Source organism: Ochlerotatus camptorhynchus, unplaced genomic scaffold (genome assembly GCF_037179485.1).
Source record: "Ochlerotatus camptorhynchus isolate MF236.1 unplaced genomic scaffold, CSIRO-AGI_Acam_v1.1 ptg000423l, whole genome shotgun sequence".
Classification (NCBI taxonomy): domain Eukaryota; kingdom Metazoa; phylum Arthropoda; class Insecta; order Diptera; family Culicidae; genus Ochlerotatus; species Ochlerotatus camptorhynchus.
In genome coordinates, this window is record NW_027040909.1 from 2,764,491 (window position 1) to 2,782,253 (window position 17,763).

Sequence of the window (17,763 nt, forward strand, 5' to 3'; positions counted from 1 at the left end):
AATAAATAAACTGAGTCAATGCGTTGCGAAGCAATATTGTTCACGGAAGAGACCTAGACGCATTTCGCGCCAAATCGTATTAGGAGCTGGCAGCACCCTCTCAGATTTCGATGAAACTTTCTGGATGTGTGGACCTTGACTAAATATGCCACTTTGCATACTACGTTTTTCCAAAATTTATCTAGACTAACATTTGAGAAGGGCCAAACTTTTTCTGCCGATTTTTTTTCAAAAAAATATTATGGAAAAATGACAACTCCTACAAAAATGTGTTGTATGGATGACTTTTAGGAAATTGCCCAAGTTATCGAAAAAAATACTGGCAAAAATTTTATTTGAGACCTACACTAAAAAAGTCGATTTTTAAAATTTAAAGTCGATTTAAAAAAAATGGCCGTGTTTGATTTGGATGAAACTTTGCTTCAAGATAGCTAATTACGTTTACTACCAACCTTCCATGCATCGCAAGATGGACACTTTTAAGGAAAAGAAGTTTTTCTTACAAAAACTTTTTCATGTCTGAAAAAAAAATCAGTTAAGACATGAAAAAGTTTTTGTAAGAAAAACTTTTCTAGTCTAGACTAGACTAGACTAGAAAAGTTTTTTTTACAAAAACTTTTTCATGTCTGAACTGATTTTTTTTTTATTTGCCATTTTCAAACAAAACTAAACCAGTTCAATGAAGCTCAATTTGCGATTAAATTTTGTCTTATCAACACTTAAGTTCACTTTGATTAATCAAGAATTTCATATGAAAAGGGCTCATGATGCATTTCTCGCCAAATCGTATTTGGAATTGGCAGCATCCTCGGCAGCATCCTCTCAGAGTTCAATAACACTATTTGGACATGTAGACCTTGTCAAAAAAAATATCATTCCCTTATTCTGTTGTCTACTACTGATGCAATATTTGATAATATGTGAGAGAAAAAAGACAAAAAATTTCATATATCATTTATTTATATATTTTCAATGTTTTAAACCTACTTTCATACATGCTATTTTTTTTTTCCTTTTTCTAATCAAGTTAAATATTTTTGGTTCATCTTCTGAATTAGAATACTTTTTTGCCGCTATTTTGCCACCAGTTATAAGCACAAAACTGTGGAATTTCTGTGTGCCAGATATTGTCTTTGTGCTGTTATATAGTTCTTCGAGTTCTTCTGACATTTCGATGTACTGTTCAGTGGATATGTACTCGAAACGTAGTTTTGTGATATTTTATCTGTTTGTTCAACTGCCCAGTTATATAATTCTCGTGGAGTTGTTATGGTGTTTCCATAATCTCGAGCAAGACTAGCTCTCTTTGCCATTCGCTTGAGAGTGCCACCAATGGCATCACAGGGACCTTTTCCATGAGACGTTGCAAAAAAATGCCATTCTGCTTCTAATCCATGCTTTGACTGAAATCTACACAGACTAGCAAAGTTTTTTTTTATTTTTGTATTGTGATGCTGCCCCATCTGACATAAAAGTAATTTTAGAAAAATCTATCGATTGTTTAATAAAATCTATCATTTTTGAGATGAACAACTGAACTGCAACTGTATCGTGAGTCATTACTTCTGATATGATAATGAAGCTAACATTTTCAAGTTTATTGTCTTTCTTATAATAAACTTCAAATGGATGAATTATTGCTTGAGAATTATTCCAGTGATATCTTTGAGCAGCGTTTTGGATAATGCATGAATAATTTTCAGTCAGCTATGAAATCAGCATTCCGTTGATTGAAATCGCCATAATTCAGGAGAAAATTGAGATGCTATTTTTTGGCTATTTGGAAAATTATTTCATAAAAAGTCTTACAAGCATAATCTGGTGGAAAGTACAATGTGGCGAAGATATGACTTTCACCAGCTATATTTGTTTTCACCCACACATGCTCAAATTCTTTAGATTTCAATGACACAATGACTTCCGAATTAAATTTTGATGAGATTGCGATAAGAACTCGACCACCTGACATTCTTTGAGTTTAAACTAAATCGCGGTCATCTCAGAAAAAATTATAATCACTGCCAAAAATTTCCTCACTTTTAATGGAATCATCAGTTCCCATTATAACCAAGAAATAAGAGCTCAATATATTTCTATAAATTTCATTCATTTTTGATGTGCTCTTCATGCGATTGAAATTATGACAATAAACCAGAATTTCAGTAAAATGTGTTTCTGAGAAAATTTTTGGAAGATTTTCAGTAAAATGTGTTTCTGAGAAAATTTTTGGAAGATCATCAGATTCGATAATACTATTTAAAAAAAAAACTATGGATTCATTACCAGCCGCATCCGGTTCGTCATGGTCTCCTTGATGTAGAGAAGTTGTCAAGTCTTGGATAGTATCGAGGTCTGCCGGATCATTGTCTTCCTCCCAGAGGTGCTTAAATTTCGTACAAAACACAAATTCCTGCATACACACGCCTCGCATGATGCAGATTGCAGCCATCCCGTTATGTAAGTGCACTGGCACGTGGGTATACATCGCACGCCGGGTAGAGGTTTAAGATTTCCCTTCGTTGGAATTGCATTGTGGGTCGATAGTTAGCATGCGGTGGCCTGGAAAACCGATCTTTTGCTGCCGCAAGAAGCTCTCGATCAGGTGGGGCAGTAGGTTGTTTCTATTCTGACTAACACTGCTGTGGAAACTATTACGGTTAGTGTTGTTGTTTCGATAATCGGTAGATATGTTGTTGTTGTTGTTGTTGTTGTTGTTGTTGTTGTTGTTGTTGTTGTTGTTGTTGTTGTTGTTGTTGTTGTTGTTGTTGTTGTTGTTGTTGTTGTTGTTGTTGTTGTTGTTGTTGTTGTTGTTGTTGTTGTTGTTGTTGTTGTTGTTGTTGTTGTTGTTGTTGTTGTTGTTGTTGTTGTTGTTGTTGTTGTTGTTGTTGTTGTTGTTGTTGTTGTTGTTGTTGTTGTTGTTGTTGTTGTTGTTGTTGTTGTTGTTGTTGTTGTTGTTGTTGTTGTTGTTGTTGTTGTTGTTGTTGTTGTTGTTGTTGTTGTTGTTGTTGTTGTTGTTGTTGTTGTTGTTGTTGTTGTTGTTGTTGTTGTTGTTGTTGTTGTTGTTGTTGTTGTTGTTGTTGTTGTTGTTGTTGTTGTTGTTGTTGTTGTTGTTGTTGTTGTTGTTGTTGTTGTTGTTGTTGTTGTTGTTGTTGTTGTTGTTGTTGTTGTTGTTGTTGTTGTTGTTGTTGTTGTTGTTGTTGTTGTTGTTGTTGTTGTTGTTGTTGTTGTTGTTGTTGTTGTTGTTGTTGTTGTTGTTGTTGTTGTTGTTGTTGTTGTTGTTGTTGTTGTTGTTGTTGTTGTTGTTGTTGTTGTTGTTGTTGTTGTTGTTGTTGTTGTTGTTGTTGTTGTTGTTGTTGTTGTTGTTGTTGTTGTTGTTGTTGTTGTTGTTGTTGTTGTTGTTGTTGTTGTTGTTGTTGTTGTTGTTGTTGTTGTTGTTGTTGTTGTTGTTGTTGTTGTTGTTGTTGTTGTTGTTGTTGTTGTTGTTGTTGTTGTTGTTGTTGTTGTTGTTGTTGTTGTTGTTGTTGTTGTTGTTGTTGTTGTTGTTGTTGTTGTTGTTGTTGTTGTTGTTGTTGTTGTTGTTGTTGTTGTTGTTGTTGTTGTTGTTGTTGTTGTTGTTGTTGTTGTTGTTGTTGTTGTTGTTGTTGTTGTTGTTGTTGTTGTTGTTGTTGTTGTTGTTGTTGTTGTTGTTGTTGTTGTTGTTGTTGTTGTTGTTGTTGTTGTTGTTGTTGTTGTTGTTGTTGTTGTTGTTGTTGTTGTTGTTGTTGTTGTTGTTGTTGTTGTTGTTGTTGTTGTTGTTGTTGTTGTTGTTGTTGTTGTTGTTGTTGTTGTTGTTGTTGTTGTTGTTGTTGTTGTTGTTGTTGTTGTTGTTGTTGTTGTTGTTGTTGTTGTTGTTGTTGTTGTTGTTGTTGTTGTTGTTGTTGTTGTTGTTGTTGTTGTTGTTGTTGTTGTTGTTGTTGTTGTTGTTGTTGTTGTTGTTGTTGTTGTTGTTGTTGTTGTTGTTGTTGTTGTTGTTGTTGTTGTTGTTGTTGTTGTTGTTGTTGTTGTTGTTGTTGTTGTTGTTGTTGTTGTTGTTGTTGTTGTTGTTGTTGTTGTTGTTGTTGTTGTTGTTGTTGTTGTTGTTGTTGTTGTTGTTGTTGTTGTTGTTGTTGTTGTTGTTGTTGTTGTTGTTGTTGTTGTTGTTGTTGTTGTTGTTGTTGTTGTTGTTGTTGTTGTTGTTGTTGTTGTTGTTGTTGTTGTTGTTGTTGTTGTTGTTGTTGTTGTTGTTGTTGTTGTTGTTGTTGTTGTTGTTGTTGTTGTTGTTGTTGTTGTTGTTGTTGTTGTTGTTGTTGTTGTTGTTGTTGTTGTTGTTGCCATTGGATTTGAAAATGGCGTCAGATATTGATTTCCGATCCCTACACGTCACCCTGATTCCAAAAATACCCATTTTGTGGGGTATATGACAGAATTTCCAAGTTTTTACGTAACTGGAAACCGCCATCTTGGATTTCAAGGTGGCGTCAGACATTGATTTCCGGTCCCTACACGTCACTCCGATTCCAAAAATACCCATATTGTGGGGTATTTGACAGAATTTCGAAGTTATTATTTTACCGGAAGCTGCCATCTTGGATTTCAAAATGGCGTCAGACATCGATTTCCGGTCTCTACACGTCACCCTGATTCCAAAAATACCCATATTTTGGGGTTTTTCGCAATATATCCCAGTTTCCCAAAATCACTAAAAAAAACTCCTTATTTGGGATTTACTTCGTAAAAAGAGGGACGTAAAAAAGGACTTCGTAAACGGAGGTTTCAGTGTACCAAGTAGACGCCACCCTGAGTCATCGTTGTTGTTATTTAATTCCACCTCCAAGCTGGGGCACGAGTCAGATGGCGATTACAAAGGTGCAGCGCTCCGTGTTGAGGCTATGTTTGCTGAAGATAAGGCTGAGGCTATATTTGCTGAAGATGAATTGAAGATTACCTTCTTTTGCTGTTGGGCCTCCCTTAGCTTAGTCGGTAAAGGTGCAGCTACAAGTTGCTGGGTTAGATTCCCGGTAGCAGGTATCGACAGCTCTCAATTAATTAACTGTGGAAGTGCATCTAGAACACCAAGTTGAGAGCACACAATAAGCTAATATACGATAAGCAATAAGCTTGAAACGCGAAAAAGAAGAAGAAGAAGTTCTTTTGCTGTTTTGAGTAATCCATTAACAACCCGATTTCATAACTTCATAGTTGTTTCCATTTTCAGCTATTTCCATGAGTCCATTACTCTCTTATCGTCTCTTTAAATTCAATTCTACCTGTTATCCATTCGACCTTTCGTCCCATTAAATTTAATTTGACCGTGTTTCATTCCTAATTTTTGTCCATTCGACCATTTTTATATTCGGCCTTTTGTCCCTTTGACCTTTTGTCCATTCTACCTTTTGTCCATTCGACCTTTTTTTCCATTTTGACCTTTTCTCCATTCGACATTTTTCCAGTTCTACCTTTTGTCTCATTAAATTTAATTCCACATTTTAACCATTCGATCGTTTGTCCAATCAAACCATTTAACTCTTTAACATTGTGTCCATTTGTCCTTTTGTCTTTGGACCTTTTGTTCATTTCAACCCTTTGAGGTGATACTCTAAGGAAACCTTAGCGTGAAACTTCAAAGGCACAAATATCAGCTTCCACAAAACATACAAATTTGAAATTGCTACTCTCTGTTTGTAGTAGCACAGCAAACAAGGAGTAGCAATTTCAAATTTGTATGTTTTGTGGAAGCTGACATTTGTGCCTTTAAAGTTTCACGCTAAGGCTTCCTTAGAGTATTACCTTAAGCATTCAAATTTTGTCCCTTTTAGTTTCATTGGACATTTTGTTCATTCTACGTTTTAATAATTCGATGTTTTTTTTTCATTTTTCGACCTTTACTTCATTTTAACTCTTTTACCATTGTGACCCATTAAATTTAATTTGACCTTTTATCCATTCGACCTTTTGTCCCACTAAATTTAATTCGATTGTGTTATCAATTTGACCTTTTGTCCATTCGACCGTTTGTTTATTTGACCTTTTGTTCCTTCAACCTTTTGTCCATTCGACTTTTTTTCCATTCGACCTTTTTTTCCATTTCGACCTTTTGTGTCATTAAATTGAATTCCACTTTTTATCCATTCGACCGTTTGTCCATGTAGACCATTTAACTCTTCGACATTTTGTTCATTCGACCTTTTTTCCTTGGATCTTTTGTTTATTTCAACCTTTTGAGCATTCGAATATTTGTCTCTTCTTATTTCATTCGACTTTTTGTCCATTCTTCGTTTTATTAATACGATTTTTTTTTCATTTTTCGACGTTTACTTCATTTCTACTTTTATTCCATTTTGACCTTATTTTCATTTCCACCTTTTGTCCCATTAAATTTAATTCAACCTTTTTTTCATTCGACCTTTTGTCCCGTTAAATTGAATTCGACCGTGTGTTCATTTAGACCTTTTGTCCATTCGGCCATTTGTCTATTCGACCTTTTGTCAATCCGACCTTTTGTCCTTGGAACTTTTGTCCTTGGAACTTTAATCCTTGAAACTTTTGTCCTTGGAACTTTTGTCCTTGGGCATTTTGACCTTCGACCTTTTGTCATTCAACCATTTATTTTTTAACCTTTTTTCGTACAACCAGAAGAAGAACATCAAATACTGGCGAGGATAAAGAAGATATTGAAGAAGTAAAGGAAAGTAAAAGTTCAAAATAGAAATTCAAGTGTTATTTATTATTATTGAGAGTTAAACATTTAAGGTCAGTCGTCTCATAAAACTTAATTAGATCTGATCATACCGTATGCGTGATAATGTTTGCACCATCGTACAAATAAGGTTCCCGTTTCACCTGTGCATACAATGCCTTGGTTTTCTTTGAATGCACGTAACCTATAGCTCATACCGTAGTAGGCTGTGTATACAATAATCATTTGAGTTACTTAGTTTGACAGTTGCTCCATGACGAGGTGGAAGCGTATTCATGACTTGTCCCACGCGCAAATATCGCAAAAAGACATTTCAATCGCTGTGGGAGTGTCCCGGTGGACCGTCAAAAGGGTTTTTAGACCGAGAAAAGAAAGGACAACTATCCGCGAAGGTGGCCACAGGTCGTCCGAGGTCAGCTCGGATTCCGAGGGTTATCGCTGCTATCAAAAGGAAGATTCGGGTGAATCCAGTGCGTTCAATAAGGAAAATGGCAAAGGAACACGGGATCAGTGACTTTACGGCACGGAAGATCGTAAAGGAAGATTGCGGGGCGAAGTCGAGGGCACGGAAAAAAACTCACATGATTACCAACCGCATCCGGGAGCTACGAGTCGAACGATGCAAGAAAATCTTGAACTTCCTTAAGCGAAAAAATCCGGTAATCCTTTTCACCGACGAGAGCATATTTACCGTCGATCCCTTATCAAATTCCAGAGCCGACCGGTATATTAGTTCTCTTTCGGTAAAAGACGTGGCCAACGAGCACAAGAACGTGTATCTGACCAAGCATCCTGTTAGCGTTATGGTGTTTGGATTGGTGGAAATTTCAACAAGATGGGGCTCCGTGCCATACCTCGAACCGCACTCAGAAGTGGTTGCAGGAACATCTTCCGTTCTGGGCGAAGGATATATGGCCGCCATCCAGCCCCGATCTTAATCCGCTGGATTACTCAATATGGCGCGTCATGAAGGCCAAGGCCTGTTCTAAACGCCACCCGAGTACAGCAAGCCTCAGACAAACATTGTCCCGTTCCTGGAGAGAAATTGATCCAGACTACATTATTAGAACCTGCCGTGTATTCCGGAAGCGTGTGGAGACCGTAATTGCAGCAAGTGGAAACTCGATCGATAATTAACATAGTTTAAGACTCTGAGAAACATCCCCCCTTTAAATAAATAAAAAAACTAGAAACGATATTTTTGAGAAGCTTTTTTAATTTTGACATTGCAAACATTATCACGCATACGGCAGGTTACCAGATTTTTAGAATTTGATCAAATTCTTTTCAGTCTTTTTGCTGTTGTTTAAGTTTGTAACCATGCTTGGCATACACAGTTTTGATCACGAACTGCTCATTTGCTAATAACTTCACACACAGTTGACGTAACATAGTTATTTCTGAAGCAGTAGATAGAATAGAGTTTAAGCTTGTTATAGATACGTAAAAAAAAAGTATACTTTAATTCTAGTAATAAACTATATTTGTTTGTGCGTTGTAAAAATGAAGTGAGAAATGCTCGCTGCACATCTCGAACTTTAAGTGTAAAAAATCATTGGCGTTGATTCAAATGTTACGATTTACCTACTCTTTGCATATTTATAGTAAACTATGATACTAATCTATCAATTACTTTAAAGACAAACAAATTTCAACAACTGAGTGAAAAGTTATTAACAAATGCTGGTGTGTACAACTGTGTATGCCAAGCATGTTTGTAACATCGGTTACATCCCATCATAGGTGGATAAATTCATGTTGAAAAATAAAACCAAAATTAAGAATCATTAAACATTTCAATAATCTTCTTTGTCACTCAAAGTAAAGTACGCACCTACTAAGGAATACGTCGCCTTCACGTCATATTAAAACAATATATCTTTCTTCCACCTCTATCTAGCAACAACTCAGCAAAGGTAGAAATGGTAAGAATAATAAAAGTACAGAGAAAAATGCGCATCAATGTGTTTATTTTAAGCGGCCTCCACTAACGGCGGGTAGACATTGACCGTCAAGCAAATTCTGAAGCGGTCAAAATGCGCGCGCGCGGGCGCGGGGGATCCCAAAATTGACCGTTGAGAATCGACTATACACTCGACGTATTATTAAACATTCATCTCAGGAATGTATATGTTCGATTGTTTGGCCACGAGGGCGAAAACAGCTACTAACTTAACTGGCGGCAGCTGTTTCCTACCAACACGAGATGAAGGAAATCGAGTATACACTGTTTCCACCGGGCGAACAGCAGGGGGTGAGGCGAATGGCAGCTTTCGGTCGGAAAATGGAGAGTGATTCCTTGCTGACACGGTAGGTTAATTGGATTTGAATGGATCGCTTTGCCCCCTGTCAGAGATCACCGAGGTTTTGGGATATTTATGAGTTAAATTAAAAAAAAAACCCTTGTCGTTTGATATGATATGACTGAGTGGCAGATTATGGGTCCAACCCTGAATTCAAAATGCTGACTGCTGAGCTAACGTGGAATAAACATATTAGGAAGACAGTGCCGAAATTGCAATTTTCTCGCATCAACCAAGGCGATAATTAGCATTTAGCTAAGGTAGAAGGAAACCGCTGGTTTGCAAAGAGGTATCGAAATTATGCTAATTTAATTGGAGTGCTCCGTTTGACGCTTGTACCGCACTCGAGCATAGAATAATTACAGGTAGGAATTGGTTTTCAAACGAGACGCATAATTAAAGCTACTGTAGGATGCTGCAGAGTCCACAGTACCGCCTATCTGGTGACACAAGAGCCAGCAAAGGAGGGAATCTCGACGAGCACAAACCGCAAAACGAGAAGTTCATACAAGTTGAAATGGAGTTACCTCCTGCTTGTATCTGGTCGAACCACAGCAAACCGACGGCAAATAATTGTCCCTCGCGCGTTAAACGACTTGTTTTGACAAGCAAAGGGAATCCATTCGGACGTTGCACCGCTGCACGGTGACTAACATTGCGCAACGATTCCCCGTGGGTTACAACCTTTTGGAAGGCGGTGACCTGATACGGTACCGTTATAGTACCATTTGCACACATTCAACATCACTAACAGTAATTGGAGCCATTTACTACCTGGTCAGCGAGTGGTTTGTTGGGTAATTTGTAAGCCATACCTGTCAAAGCCACAAGCCATGCCAGACCAATAATGACCCGCAAATTGACCTTTTGCGGGACGAATCGATGATTGGCTGTCCGTGTGTCTACTCCAGATACATAAAAATGGTGAAATGGTGTCACGAAGATGTGCTACTTTTTTATTGAGAATAAATTAATGTGGGTCAGTATTTATCGGCGTTGATGGATTCAAAGTACATGTCTATTTGTGTCACTTTTAGAGCGGACATCAGTTTTTGGCCCTACTTCCCCACTAAATATTTAAATAAGTTTTCATGGTTTCAGTTGCGTAGCAATATGGCAAAAATTATGTTCTAATTTTGCATCGAAATAAATTTAGTAAAGAATGATAAAAATTTCAATTTAAGATATGGCCAATAAGAGGATCATGAGGGCCAACATCTGATACACTTACCCTAATGCAATAAAAAAATATGTTCATCAAATTTCCTGAACCAAATTGTACCTATGTGTTGCAAGAGTTGTAATTAAATGCTATTACAGTCAAAATTAGGCCACCACCTTGACTCAACTAACGAATTAGGTTCGGATGGGTCAAGTCGCAGAGGGCAAACATTTTTGACGTAGGACTATGTCTTTGATTTATATTTGGGGATACACTTTGTGAAAACCGAAAATGGAACATGTAACAAATAAAGAAATATTTTGAACGTTAATAACTCAGCTGCCCCTGGTCCAATTTCAATAATTTTATCACCAATCGATCAGAAATATGGCTACGCATCGATAACAATGCTTCTGAATGTTGATTTTCAACAAGAAACTATTGAAAAACTGGTAAATGTCCAGCATTGTCCAAAAGCTTCGAATTAACTAACAAATCCACCAATTACCTACATGCATATGCTGCTTCCCCAGCACAGTCGTCAGAGAGTAGTAAGTAGAAGAAACAAGTCGAAGTGGCATTCGCCTCCGATCCTCGGGCGCGTGCGAATAGGGAGGATGGAATTGTGTAATATTTTGCACACTCATCGCCATATTCAGAACCAAACGCAAATTCTTCGAGATAACTACCATCCGTCGTCTGGTTTATGAGGTGTGCTGAAGGTGTTCCTGAAAAATGAGATCCGTGATGCTGTCACCTACACTAAACACGCCAAACGTAAGCGGCCATGGATGTCATCAACGTTTTGAAGTGACAGAAACGCACTCTATTTGGTTTCGGAGGTTAAATCATCACCAACTTTGGCAACAAAACGGTTCTTTTCAGGGCCACCAAGCTTATTACAGTAAAGAGTAGGAATAGAATTCATCTGCCTGTTTGTCCATATTCAGAGCCAACGATCACACAAAATGCTCATGTAATCAAACTGGAAGCAGGGATACAAATTATTTTGATCAACCTTGATCAACTTTGAATCGCCACGGCCGGATATTTTCGATGGAAGAAGCAACAATCTAGCATCTAATTCGACGAAGACGGCAGGAAACATTTGTGAAGCCGAGTTATTTACGAAAGAGAGTGACGATGAAGAGAATCGATCAATGTAGATAGGACCTATTGAAAAGTGACGCGAGATTTGTTTTCCATACTGAGCTCCAATGCTACCGACGCCAGGGAGGCAGCTCCCAGAGATGTTATGCCTTAGAACATGCCGGTGGCGCCGACTGAGATTGGACCCAGGCCTGCTGGGGTGAAAGGTAATCATGCTAACCACCGGTGCCGATATCTATCACGGCGAATGAGAACGACCCAAATTTAAGTTAAGTTATCTCAAAAATAAGAAATAAAGTACAGGAACTCAGCGATGAGTAAATTTGCCTCATGTTTTCCCAGGTTTTTCCAGGATTTTCCAAGGAAAAATTCCCGAATTCGAGAAAAGTAAAGATTGGATTCACTCAGTCTATTGGTACTTCTCCGAGACTGAATTTAAATTTTCGTTAATTTCCTCATTTTCTGGCAGATTTTTGAGGTTTTCCACTGGAAACCATGAGAAAAATTTACTCATCGCTGAGTTCTTACACTTTTGGCGATTATGAGTGAAGTAAACTCAAATTTGGGTCGTTCTCATTCGCCGTGTACGCAAAAAGAAAAGAGCCAGTGTCGTTACTTGTTAGCAAACTACTCATAATGGGAGGAGTCTTTGTAGCGTTTATATCACTTGGTTGCACATCATTCTGCTTTAACCTAAAAAGATATAAAGCAGCGCTGCTGTCTGGTATCAGCTCATTTTCGCTTCGGACGGCGTGGTCAGCAATAACAGCAGTAGGAAGGTGGTTAGTCCACTTTTCTATAACCCAACAAGCAACAATTGACTGGTCATGGTAAAGGAGGTGCCAATCGTCATCGCAAATTCTTCGAGATAACCACCATCCGTCGTCTGGCTCGCCGTGGTGGTGTCTGACGTATCTCCGGTCTGATCTACGAGGTGTGCTGAAGGTGTTCCTGGAAAATGAGGTCCGTGATGCTGTCACCTACACTAAACACGCCAAGCGTAAGTGGCCATTGATGTCCTCTTCAATAAAACGGCCCTTTTCAGGGCCATCAAGCTTACATCAGTAAAGAGTTGGAATAGAATTTATCTGTGCTTGTTTGTCCATATTCAGAACCACAAGCCCCCAACAACCACACAAACTTTCGCACCCACGCAGGGGTTCAAGTTATTTTGATTGATTCTCGTAATCAACTTAACTTTCTCTTTGAAAAAGCTTACTACAAATTTGGTACGCCTACAATTCAAAAACGGAAAGAAATGAGATAATAGATAATTGATCAATTAAAAGAACTTAATGCTCTTTACATTTATTCCGTCCACTAGCGGTCCTACGTCAAGCTTCCGTTTGTGCCCCTAGGCACAGACCCTTCTACTTTTTTAAGAGTGCGTGCATCGTTTTTTGTGGTTGAGTAAATTTCAAGAAAAGCGGATTCAACCACAGATCATTGAAGGATGTTAATTGAAACTGAAAGGATAAGGCTAAACATGATAAACTATGATGTTTGAACATTTTGATTTAGTTTTCTTTGCAAATTTCAAATAAAACTTAAAGATTTGATGTAGGTACATACCAAATTATTGCATTCATAACACTTGCATAACATGTGCAGTCTAAAACGCATTTGCTCATCCCTTGGAAGAATTTATGTTTGTTTGTCAGAGCCATCCTGACATAGGATTTGACATCCATTTGCTTATTATTTGGGTTATGACCCATCTAGCGGGGACCCAACTAAAAAGCAGCCCAAGCATTGATCTGTCCGCATCGTGCTCTCTTGCCGTGTGGATAAATTTACTTTTTGCTGAAGGAAGTGTTACTGCTACATAAAGTTACAAAATATTTAAACACAATTTCTACCTTGTTCGATTATTATTCCTCTTCGATCCTTGTTTGGACCCTACCCGAGGTTATCCTGCTTGGATATCGATTTGAAAAATACTTCTTCGATCCAACGGATTCTTTTAATAATTGTTGGAAGTCGATTTGAAGGAACCTGGTTCGCCGTCATGGCACCTAAGTGCAAAAGAAAAGGACAATCTCTTGATCTTCTTCTGATGAAATTTATTTGAGCAATCAATTTGATATGCTCACGGATAATGAGAATGATCCATCATCCAGGCAAAATTCTAATAAACTTTCCCATATTAATGCCAAGAAGGAAACTGTTCCTTTCGTGATAACCACTTCCGATTTCCATTCTCATTGCACGGAACTTTTGAACTTCGTTAAAATCTTGACTGAAACCTGCAATACTTGCCTAGCAAATTCAGTTGGTTCTGTGGAGAGAAGGTCTAGCATAAGAGAGGAGCGGATTCAAAACAAACTGCCTTGGCAACCTATGCCTAGGTGATTTATAGCAACACTGCCAATACAATCAAGGCGCTGCTCGATTGGCTCTGGCTTTGACAGTTCGTTTGGTTCAAAACCAGCCAGTCCGCTCCTCTCTTACATGGTTAGAAAAAAGTACCCAACGGCCAGTTCACTTTTACTTACTTTTGACTAGTTTGTCTCCTTTTCTCCTTCTAATGTTGTCAAAAACGGAGGAGCAAAACCACCCAACAGGGGTACTAAAGTGTGGGAACTCAACGTTGAGTAGAATCATATTTACCTACTGTTGGGTACAACTAACTTACTTTTGGTTAAAAAGCCAGTGGAAAATTCCATACGAACTGCACACAAGTAAATGAAAATTACTTTGACCCGCTTTACCTACTTTTGGGTTCCTGCACTATAGTGCCGAGATGAGTGAAAAGAACTTAATTTTCGGTACTTTTTTCTAACCGTGTACACTAGACCCTTCTCTTGTGTATTAGTAGCAAAATCAACAGGGACCCTTCACATTAGATTCGTTTGCGGTTGCGTTTACGTAAATTTGACAGTTGACGAAATTCACGCCAACTCGACTATGGTAATAGCAGCACCCTCTCAGATTTCAATGATACGTTGTGGGCGTTCAGACATCTTCTATTATTGTATATCTTCTGTTATTATCTGTCTTTTTCACCTTGATTTTTTTTTTCTGTCAATCCTGTTTCTCGTGCTGAGCTTCGGATGCCAGGGAGGCAGCTTCCAAACCTGGAGCCTACCTATCGACCCATCAACTCATAGACCGGAGACCAACGGCTTTACTTCCCTTCCGAAGGTAGACGTGATCAGAGATGTAATGCCTCAGAACATCCCGGCGGTGCCGACCTGCTGGAGTGAAAGGTAAGCACACTTACTACTACACCACCGGCGTCGCTGTTATCATCTGTCGCCAACACATCCTTTAGCACACAAAATGAATATTTAACAGTTTAACTTTTTTCAATCTGAAATCAATGTTTCGATGTAGGACTCTGACTCCTCAATCTGTGAAATTCCATTCGACTTAGACTCTGACCCCATAGCCCTGGGACTATTTTATACCTGCAGCTATTTGTGATACCACTGGTACTAATTTTCCAACCATTGACCAGGAAGCGATAACAGCATATGAGGCGTAATTTTATGAATTTTAGATGCACTCAAGGGAATAGAAAATAATATTTCGAAATTGATTTGATGTTGACTTTAGCAGTAACTTATAGCATTTATTGCAATATTTCACATTAACTCACTTTATTTATATACCGATTTAACTGTACCTTAATTTCACAACAAAACCATCAACCAACCAGAATTACAACATTAATTCCAGGAACTCGACTCATCCAGTTCAACCTGATTAGATATGTCAAATTCACACCTTACGATGGAGCCGTATCTTCATTACTAGAAGTCCCACACTAAATCGAATAACCAATCCACACGTGCTGCTTTGGCTGCCAGCAACACATCCCCTACGTTCAATGATGACATTTTTTCGGCATACCGGGCGAGTAGCTGCTGCTGTTGGTCGGTTCGTCGTAAATTTCATGGAAATTGATTTTAATTTCCGACTTTTGCTTCTTCAACCGTTTGGTGGGATGCGGGGGCAGCGGTGGCGGTGGCGGATCCTTGGGGTAGTACTCCATCGGCGACTGTTGTTGGGAATGGGGTGGCGCTGACGGACGGGATCGATTATCCATCTTCCAGGAAATGTATTGAAACTGGGTCGCCGGAACGACGGCGGACACGTAGCTGCGGCAGCTTTCGATACTGGTATCGGACACACTGCGCTTGTGACGCGGTCTGCGGGGGAAAGAGTGCGACGGTGGATTAGGGTAGTTGTGGAGGACGAATTTCAATCGAAATCATACCTTTCGGGCTGTTGGGCTACCGGTGTCATGTAGCATTGATTGGTGGTACTTCTTTCGATTCGCAAATCAGTTGTAACCTTCCGGCAAGCTAGAAGATATAATGTCGGTTAGCTAATATTCATAACACGGGATTGACAGTGTTCGACTCACACTTCTGGTAGGAATCGAAGCTCTTGATGAAGCAATAGGACATGACGACGCCACTCATGATGGCTACCAGAAGCGAAGCTATCAAAATACTGATCATGGTAATCTTCTGATCCTCAATCAACCACGTCCGCTGACCGTAGGCTGGAAGCAGCTTGTGCGGAAGGCAATCGAAGGGAGATATGGTGCTCTCATACCGATAGAGAACACAAAAGATGTAATTCTTGTCCGGTGTCAAATTGCTGATTCGAACGGTTCGGCCATAGATGTGGGCACAGCTGGCACTGTCTTCGATTTGCAGCGTGAAAATGGAGTTGGTGGACAAGGTATCGTAGAACCAGAGAATCACCGCCACGCTGTACGATTGATCCAGGATGAGCTCAACTGCCCCTTCCTGGGATTCCAGTAACGTAAAGGTTTTGCTTCGTTTCTTGAGGGACAACTCTGAGTCTTGGTAATTAGTTATGTTTGATTGCGTTGGGACAGCCGTTTGAATACACTGCATAGTGAATAAATTACCCGGGAACGAAGTGGCAGCAGTTGTTGTTGAAGTAGGCAAAGAAGAAGAAGAAGAAGAAGTGGTATCTAGAGTTGTCGTTGTTGTTGAAGACGGTTGAGTAGGAGTCACAGTGGTTGATAAATTCGGTTTGTCCGTTGGCTTATTGGTGGGCATTCCAGTAGGCTTAATGGACGGAAGCGTAGGGATGGTCGTAAATTCTGTTGTTGGATCTGTCGTAACTTCTGTCGTTTCTGTCGTTTCTGCCTCAGTTGTCGTCTCAGTGGTTGATGTCACAGTTGTGGAAGGTTCTGTCACAGCATTACACATCTCAACTTGAGAGATCAACATCCCAGCATACTCTTTCGGTTCAGCACATTTAACTTCATCAAACATCGACGGATTCGACACAATCAAATTTTTAAAATAACTCAAATTACAATCGCACACCAAAGGATTACTCTTCAGATAAATTTTCACCCTTCTGTCAACCAAGCTATCAAACACTCCTTCCTCGATCGAACTTAACTCATTCCCGTTCAAGTAAATCTGCTCCACCGACTTACTGATGCTCTCGATCATTCCCACCCGCAACGTTTTGATATGCGAATGTCTCAGGTACAAACTGGACAGACTCGGAACCTTTGCAAACGAATCATCAGTCATAACGTCATCGAGAATGTTATACTCAAACGACACAATTGCCAAATTGTCCATCGTCGTCGACCCAGTAAACTCCCGAGGATTAAGCAGATTCATGCAACCCTCCACCAGCAACCTCGTCAGGGTAAACTTCACCGGGGCCAAAACGAACGGCTGCACATTCTCCAATGGCAAATTCTTCAAGTTAAGCTCTTGAAGCAGTTGGAGCCCAAGGAATACGTTCGAATGCAGTTGGGTAACCTGAAGCGAATCAAGAGTTAGAATCGACATGCCGTAAAATTGCCGAGCGTCGAAGGATCCTGCAGGAATATCAGCAATGTCGGAATTTTTCAGCTCCAGTTGATTGATACGGATGGACTCGTTCAGATCAAGCCATCTGGGGAAGAGATTTCCATCTTCGATGTAGAGGTACTCGATGGTGAGGTTGATGCCGTCGCATGATTGACCCTGTTGCGGAGGATTGCAAGATAAAGGTGTGTTAGTTTAAAAGTTATAAACTGATCGAATAAAGCTGGGCTTGGACACGGTAAGTCAATTGATCAACTGAAATTTTGATAACGATACGAATCGGATGAGCTTTAAGTTTGTCAAGCTACCATTAGATCATACGAGCATGTGGTAGACTCGATGATTGGCATGGGAAAACTTCACCATAAGCAGGCATAGCAAATCATTTACATTCATTTCGTGCATTCATTTACATTCATTTGCCTCTAACTTTTTTCATTAACAGAATTCCATGAAATGATGTATGCAGCTTTTGTAGGTTTTGATATTAGCTACAACTTTTATCGTTAACTCAAATCTGTACCTCTTATGCATGATGAACTGGGGCGAACAGAACTTACCTATGTTTTTGAGTGAATGTAAATTACATTCACTGAAAAATAGTAACAAGTTAAGTTCTAGTTCGTAAAGCATAAGAGGTACAGATTTGAGTTGGTA

General features: G+C 39.2%; 2 protein-coding genes across 2 annotated transcripts in view; both read right to left on the reverse strand.

Moving 5' to 3' along the window:
- Positions 1-2,657: 2,657 nt before the first annotated feature.
- LOC135711149 (integumentary mucin C.1-like) lies at positions 2,658-3,964 on the reverse strand (the record flags this gene model as incomplete). The annotated part of the gene is given in 3 exon segments (XM_065233890.1): positions 2,658-2,756; positions 2,800-3,868; positions 3,870-3,964. Coding segments are annotated over 3 exon segments (1,263 nt in total), but the record flags the coding sequence as incomplete, so codon positions are not given.
- A 10,998-nt stretch (positions 3,965-14,962) lies between these two features.
- The window catches only part of LOC135711185 (uncharacterized), a 41,741-nt gene continuing 38,940 nt past the window's right edge, over positions 14,963-17,763 (reverse strand). Inside the window, exons 4-6 of the mRNA XM_065233970.1 lie at positions 15,663-17,265; positions 15,513-15,600; positions 14,963-15,444 (exon numbers count right to left, since the gene is read on the reverse strand). Coding sequence (XP_065090042.1) covers positions 15,120-15,444; positions 15,513-15,600; positions 15,663-17,265 — 2,016 coding nt within the window. The 3' untranslated portion in view covers positions 14,963-15,119. The remainder of the gene's footprint in view (positions 15,445-15,512; positions 15,601-15,662; positions 17,266-17,763) is intronic.